This window comes from Grammomys surdaster, unplaced genomic scaffold, assembly GCF_004785775.1.
Source record: "Grammomys surdaster isolate TR1022 unplaced genomic scaffold, NIH_TR_1.0 129, whole genome shotgun sequence".
NCBI classification, from domain to species: domain Eukaryota; kingdom Metazoa; phylum Chordata; class Mammalia; order Rodentia; family Muridae; genus Grammomys; species Grammomys surdaster.
In genome coordinates, this window is record NW_021604587.1 from 1,857,093 (window position 1) to 1,864,673 (window position 7,581).

At 53.6% G+C, this 7,581-nt stretch overlaps 1 protein-coding gene across 2 annotated transcripts in view; it reads left to right on the plus strand.

Annotated features, from left to right (window-relative positions):
* Window positions 1–3,314: 3,314 nt before the first annotated feature.
* Nkx2-2 (NK2 homeobox 2) overlaps window positions 3,315–7,581 on the plus strand; it is an 8,741-nt gene continuing 4,474 nt past the window's right edge. Inside the window, exons 1-2 of one of the 2 annotated variants that reach the window (XM_028756921.1) lie at window positions 3,315–3,953; window positions 4,908–5,219. In XM_028756921.1, the coding sequence (XP_028612754.1) occupies window positions 3,695–3,953; window positions 4,908–5,219 (571 nt within the window). In that variant the 5' untranslated portion in view covers window positions 3,315–3,694. Of the gene's footprint in view, window positions 3,954–4,907; window positions 6,307–7,581 lie in introns of those variants that run through there. The other variant, XM_028756912.1, reaches the window with a different exon arrangement.

Genomic DNA, 7,581 nt, shown 5'->3' on the forward strand with positions numbered 1-7,581 from the left:
AAGCTACCCCTGGGGGACTTGCATTTTATGATCTTCTCCTAACAAGCCCGGTTTCTCCCCCTCAATTACGTGTACCCAGCGGGCTTCCTTCGTCTTTTCAATTGCAAATGTTAACGCTTTGGAAGCAGATGAGGAAACCCCAGGGGCCACGAAAGGGTGACAGAACTCCCTGGGTCCCCTAGGAAAAGATAGAAAGAGCCTGTCATGCTGTGGTGCTTCGCAGCTGAAGGCAAGGCCTGAGTTTCTCTTGCCCTCTTGTCCGGCTGCCCAGTGCCCACAGACCTCCAAAGCTTGGTGTAAGAGGTGAGGGTGGGGCTGGACAAGAGCCAGGTGGCTTCCTGAGTCCTCAGGGGGAAGGATGGGCCCTGAGGTAATCCAGAAAAAGTGCCTGTGGGCTGAGCTGCCATATAGTCCGCTTTAGTTGAGACCCAAGAGTGGGTGTCCTGACAACCCCGGCCTCTGTGAACTTGTGCTGCCTCAGTGAACTGGGGCTGAGAGACGTCTGTCTCAAAGCACCCAAGCAAGCACTCCCTCCCCACCATTAATTCCCAGGATTCCCTGAGGAAAACAAACAATTCTCTGGTGCTCTTTGCTGGGAAGGGGGCATGGTCAATAGCCACTGATTGCTTCTAAGAAGAAAGGCCCACTATGCCTAGGAAAAGCCAGAGAGTAAAGTTGGAGAAGAGTGTTAGGTAGTTCTAACAAGGAAATGAGCAGGCTCTAGGTAGCTCCCAGAGGAACACCCACATCAAAGACTTAAAGATGCCTCTGAGACTGGTAACAAGCGACCCCTTTTCTACCCACTTCAAGAATTGGCCTGATCCAACCAAGTAGTCCTCTGGCCCCACCCCCACCCCCAAAGAGGCTCCCCTGATCCTCAAAGAAGTCCCCCTCCTCTAAAACGGAGAAGTAGGAGGAGGAACAAAGGGAGAAATTTTTTTTCCTGCAATGCTTGAGTTGAGAAACTATTTCTCCCCAGTATTTATTTAGCCACTGAGTAACAATAGTGTAGCAAGCCCATCCTGCCCCTGGATCCAAACTGGGTTCTTTCCCCCACCCCATCTCCAACTTCTGGAAAGCTGACTTTCCCCCCTCCCACCCTGCAGGGCAGGGAGCCCCAGCCTGAAAGGAGGGAGGGAGAGGGAACAGGCACTAAAGCTGAGAACGAAGCTGGAAAAATAGAAGGGGGAAAAAGACACAGAAAGTAATGAGTTTAAGGAACACTTTTCAAACCAGATACTAATTCTTGCGGGGGGGGGGGAAGGAGGAAGAAAGGAGAAAAGAAAAGTAGGAGAAAGAGGAATGGGGAACATCGACATGCAGGGGTTTCCTTAATATTGTGGACGGATTCAGAAATGAATGAAGAGATAGTCCATTGAAAAGGGTTGAATGCCATGACAACTAGGGACAACCTTAGATTTATTCCAAACAGTTAGGACACATTGAAAGAGAGCGTCAATCATGTATTATTTCGCCACTGAAATAAATGCAAAAACCGGGCCTGGACAAAGGCTTCCAACGGGAGCGGGACATTTGTCTACATTTCCCTCATTGTCCGCAGCTTAGCAATCGGTTTGTATTTGTGTTTGCCCGGGTCCGACCACCCAGGACGCGCCGACGTGGGGCTCGCTCCAACCTGGGCCATTGTCACCCACGTCACATACTGGGGGCGAGGCAGCGAGAGTTGCAGAAAGCCGCTGAGCAGCTCGGAGTGAGGCGCTGTCACAAGGCTCGAGAAACCCGGGGGTGGTGGGGGCGCAGCCGCGGCCCAAGCAGCTGTGCGCTTGGAGGACTCGGCGCCTGAGCGCTCTGCTTCGCCAACCCAAACAAGGACAGTTTGCTGCCTCGTACCTCCTAAATTTAAATAGGATGAAGGGTGTGTGAGATACAGCGTTTTCCTTCCCGTCTCAGAGAAGTTCAGCCCCTAGGTTTGAAAGAGGTTGTTGGAAAGTTCACACTAACCTAGTGCCTACTGGAAGCCTGGAGCACGCCCTTAGCGCACTCCCGGAGGAAAACAAAACTGGAGAAACTAAAACATTTGCACGAAAGAAGCAAACTCAAAGACAACGCAGCAACATCCGCTAGCCCTTTCGACCTCTTCTCCGTAGCTTTCTGGGTCTTCACCCGGATCGGAGGTGCAAACACACACACACACACACACACACACACACACACTACCGCCTCTCTTTCTTCCCGCCGCTCCACCTTTAGCTGAAGGTTGGACGGGGAGAGGCTGGGATAATAAAAAGGTAGCCGGAGACCCAGGCTCTTCCCTTCGCCAGCTGGAAATAAGCAGAGGCCAAGGCGCTAGGGCGCAGGTCCGAACCCTGCCACTGCTAGAGCGGCAGGCTCCCGCCCCTCCCTTCCCTAGACCGCCCGCAGAGCAGAAAGTGGAGGTCCAGTCTTCTTCCTCCGCTAGGAAATTGGGGGCTGGAGGGGGGGGTGTAAATGAGTCTTTAGCAAATAAAAGGCGGCCGGAGGGGGGTGATCCTCAGTGGTAGCTCTGGCATGTCCAAGCCTATTCCTCTCCTGGGTTTCCAGCTCTTTCGCTGTTAACTAGAATCAATTACTTGACTTGTCATTTCTAGTACTCATCCTTAAGCTTCAACCAAAATATTGACCTAGGAGGCTTACAGAAGTTGGGCTCTTGCCATTTGAACCGGATCTTGTTTAGGGAACCACCAGCGATGGAAAGGAGAGATTTCAGCGGCTCGGCCTTCACCCCCTCCCCCCTTTTCCAAAGGCACCACAAAACGCTAATTTTCTGGCTGGTTGGGGGGCTGGGGTGGGGGGACTTGTGCACGGGGCATGGAGAGGTAGGAACCTGTGAATGTTAAAAAGGATTCTTTGCTCCCCCCCTTTCTGTTTTGTTTTCTTTCTCACCCCAACCCCCCCTCCCTTAAGATGCAATTTGTTAAAACGGCTCTTTCAAGTGTGTGGACTCGCGAGCGACGCGGTGGTCCTTTGTATGTAAATACTGAGGGAGAAAAAAAGCTCTCCCCATCTTTGCAATTAATTGACACGTTACACCTCTCATCTTGCTCTAGAGGGCCGTTGGCTGGGAGCGCAGAGCTCCCCAAAACCCACAATTTCACATCTGCAAATACTGTCTTCATCCACTTGACTCCCAAGACCCGCCCACACGTGGCCAACCTTTGCGGTTTTAATGTCTCTTCCCCCCTTTTTTTCACCCCTCTCTCGCTCCCTCGATCCCCTCCCTCTTTTCCTCCCTCCCTCTTTCTCCCCCTCCCCCCTCCCCAGGTTCGTGAGTGGAGCCCAGCCTTATATGGACTGATCGCTCGGGCAATGGCCCATTTTTTCCTCGCCACCAGCCGCCACCGCGCGCGGAGCGGCCGCCGGAGCCGGAGCTGACGGCACCTTGGCACCTCTCCTGGAGTTACAAACTGAGGCCGCGCGGCGCTGGGCGCGCAGGCCGCCAGTCACAGCCTACATTTCTGCGTGCTTTCCGAGAAAAGAGAGGCGCCGGGTGGGCTTTATTATTTTTCCCCCTTCCCTTTTCCCAGAGTTGTCCTCTCATTTTAAATAATAATTATCCCAATAATTAAAACCCATCCCCCATCCCTTCCCCCATTCCTTTCCTTAACCCCCTCCCCCGCCCGCCGGGGCTGGGGAGAGTCACGAATTGACCAAGTGAGGCTACAACTTTGTGGCATAAATTGCGGGGACCGGAACCATGTCGCTGACCAACACAAAGACGGGGTTTTCAGTCAAGGACATCTTGGACCTTCCGGACACCAACGATGAAGAAGGCTCGGTGGCCGAAGGACCGGAGGAGGAGAGCGAAGGGCCGGAGCCCGCCAAGAGGGCCGGGCCGCTGGGGCAGGGCGCCCTGGACGCTGTGCAGAGCCTGCCCCTTAAAAGTCCTTTCTACGACAGCAGCGACAACCCCTACACTCGCTGGCTGGCCAGCACAGAGGGCCTCCAGTACTCCCGTAAGTAGCGAAACTTGGCCGCAACGGCTGTGGCTGCCTCCATTGCTGAGGCAGTGACCCGGGTGGACTCTGGGCGTTAAGGGGAAGAAGCCATTTAATGTCCAAGTCCCATCCTGGATCCCTAGATTTTGAAACATTTGTTTCCTCGTATGTCCTTTTCCCTTTCCGATAGACATCCCTCCCCAGTCCCTGCAAAATACTTGATGTCATATATTTTCTACGGGAGAAATTAAAGCAAAGGACAAGAGAGATGCTTTCAAAAAGCTGGTTAGACTTGTCAACCGGACTTATAGCTCTGGCCGGAGAACCTTGGACTCAGATGCCCCAGAGGAATTGGCTTTGCCCCCTGGAGCAGGCATCCCTTGTCAAGTTCGGGCTAGCGGTAGAGGGTAGAGGAGGCTTTGGGTCTAATAGTTCATCCCTGCCCCTGCATAATTGTTAAAAAAAAAAGGGAAAGGAAAAAATATGTGTGGTGCCCGCGGCGTGTGTGTGTGTGTGTGTGTGTGTGTGTGTGTGTGTGCGTGTGTGTGTCCGTTCGTCCGTCCAGAAAGCCCGAAAGCAAAAGCGAAAGCCCCCCAAACCTGCTTTACCCCGCCAAATCCATCAATGCTGGGATTGTGAGGTTTTCCTTTTAAAAATCTGCCCACGTCTCTCCAGAGAGGAAACGGTTTAAGGGGACCAGAGCCCTTAACCCTCGATGACCATCCACACTCTGATTCGCACTAAATTCTCCTGAATAGAGGGAACCCCTAGAAACTTGTGCCTCAGAACCCCCGCTGCGCAGACTCTCCTCTGAACCCTAGCGGACCCCGACGGCTTCCTTGGGCGGGGATCGCTGCAAAGGCAGCAGGTCTGGGCTGGACCAAGGCCCCACGGACGATCCCTGGGACTCCAGGTGGCCCAGGTGGCACTTGGCCTCCAGGCGCCTGACGCGCTTCTCTCCCCCCCCCTCAGTGCACGGGCTGGCGGCCAGCGCTCCCCCCCAAGACTCGAGCTCCAAGTCCCCAGAGCCCTCGGCTGACGAGTCACCGGACAATGACAAGGAGACCCAGGGCGGCGGGGGGGACGCAGGCAAGAAGCGGAAGCGCCGAGTGCTCTTCTCCAAAGCGCAGACCTACGAGCTGGAGCGGCGCTTCCGGCAGCAGCGGTACCTGTCGGCGCCCGAGCGCGAGCACCTGGCCAGCCTCATCCGTCTCACGCCCACGCAGGTCAAGATCTGGTTCCAGAACCATCGCTACAAGATGAAACGTGCCCGGGCTGAGAAAGGTATGGAGGTGACGCCTCTGCCCTCGCCGCGCCGTGTGGCAGTGCCGGTCTTGGTCAGGGACGGCAAACCGTGCCACGCGCTCAAAGCCCAGGACCTGGCAGCCGCCACCTTCCAGGCAGGCATCCCCTTTTCCGCCTACAGCGCGCAGTCGCTGCAGCACATGCAGTACAACGCCCAGTACAGCTCGGCCAGCACCCCCCAGTACCCGACAGCACACCCCCTGGTCCAGGCCCAGCAGTGGACTTGGTGAGCGCCGCCCCTCCAAGACTGGAGGCCTTAGGCCCTGGCCCCACCCCAGCGGCGGCAGTGGCGAGGAGGACTCGATCCTTACCACGGTTGTTATTATTATTATTATAATTATTATTATAGAGTCGAGTCGGACTCTCAGCTCAGTTGAGGAGGCACCGGGAGGTTGCCTGTGCCTCCTCGAGTGGCAGATTCCATCCACTCTGCTCCATCGCTCTCTCCTTTGAACTTTTGGAGAGGGTAGAACTCTAAGCCGTGTTTACAGAATGTTGTGCAGCTTCGCTTCTTTGCCTCTCCCTGAGGGGACCAAACTATCCCAACGTTAACGTTGTCACTTGAAAAGAGAAAGGACAAGCCAGCCCCCACCCCGTCCCACCCCACCCCCGCACTGCTTTCGTGAATTTTGTAAACTATGTTTGTGTGAGTAGCGATATTGTCAGCCTTCTAAAGCAAGTGGAGAACACTTTAAAATATAGAGGATTTCTTTTTTTATAAGAAAATGCTAAATATTTATGGCCATGTACACGTTCTGACAACTGGTGGCAAATTTCCTCTCTTCGTTGTAAATATCGCTAGTGATCGTTGCCAAATGACGTTGTGGATGGGCCTGTATCCCCATCGGGCCTGACTCTCTTTGTCGTTTGTTTTGGGTGGGTTATGTTTGAGTTGCATCGGTTTTTTAATTTTTATTTTATTTTTAATTTGTTCAGTGCAAACATTTTTCAACTATGAAAAAGGAAAATATGCGTAGGGAAAACAACCCCGGAGCCCCTTTTCCATCTCCTGTGACCCGGAGCTTGGAACGCAGCAGTTCCACGTGGTTCCCCCAGAGCGCCGGGCGCTGAAAGCTTTCCATTTTTTTAAATAAGAATTTTAATAAAAATCCTGTGTTAAAAAAACAAACAAACAAACACCAAAAACCAAGCCCAGTTCTTCAGTTTGTTACTTTGTCTCCCTGCTGGAGGCGGTCAACCTTAAATCTGGAGCCTAGGCCGGCTGTACTCTAGGCTTGTACTGGCGTTTCCTCCCCCAGCCCAGTGGCCTGGGTTACCCAGACCGTGGAGGAGCGCACCGGATAGGCCTCATGCGGGCAGAGCCAGAGAGTCACTGCAGGACCAGAGCAGCTTAGCTTTCAGCCTGCTATAGCCAGTGGTCCAAAGCCCCTGTCGGCTCTGGCTCTCTCGGGCTTCTGTGCGCTCTCTGAATCCCCAACAGGGGGAGGGAAAGTGACTTTGGGTAATGCCAAACAAGGAGAGCAAGCCCCCCTCACTCGCCCAAATCTACGAGTGGCTCCTTCAGCCTGAAAAGCTGTTGAAACCACTACACTTGATGGCTATCACTTTGTTACGTTTAATTTACCTCTGGCTAAGGGGATTGGGGAGGGGGGCGTCTGAGGTTGAGTCTGATGGCTTTCTCTTTGCACCACTTTCTCAATATCTGTGTACCAAGTTGAGGCCTAGTTGACCTCTTCAAGGCCAGAGCGCCGGGATGAAGGGTGGGAGAGCTAACATTAGGGTTTCTGAGGCTTTGCCTGCCTATAGAAACTGGCCAGGTCCTGGGCACTGAACCAGATGTTGCTGGTCCTTGCTCCAACCTCTTTAGTCCTAAAAGCCAGGGAAGTGGAGCTACTGGCGATCCTAGGCAATCCACCCTTTTCCTTACTGATGCCCCATCTTTTCCATCCCTCTGACCTGAGACCGGATCCTCTGGAGCTGGATAGTTCTTGGTTTCTTGATCATGGCTCTGGGTGAATGATTAGAAAGTACAAACTTGGAGTACTAGCCACCAAGGCTCGGCTAGGAGGACAGGCAAGTGCACACAGTCCACAGAGGTTGCAATCTGTCCTTTCTCCACTGAGAACTGAGCTTGTCGCTTGAGCATGCATGGTCCTGCGGGTTAGCATCTCAGGGGGCACACGTCTTTTTATACTGTCTCACCGTGGCTTCAGAGCCCAACAATCTCTAAGATGCCTGGAGGTTGAAAGTCAGTCATTTTGAATCTAGTGTCTGTGGTTCTCCAGACCTCCAGCATTGAGGCTAGAAGGTAAAAAGGCAGCCGGCTGGGCAAAAGGAGTCTCTCTCTCTCTCTCTCTCTCTCTCTCTCTCTCTCTCTCTC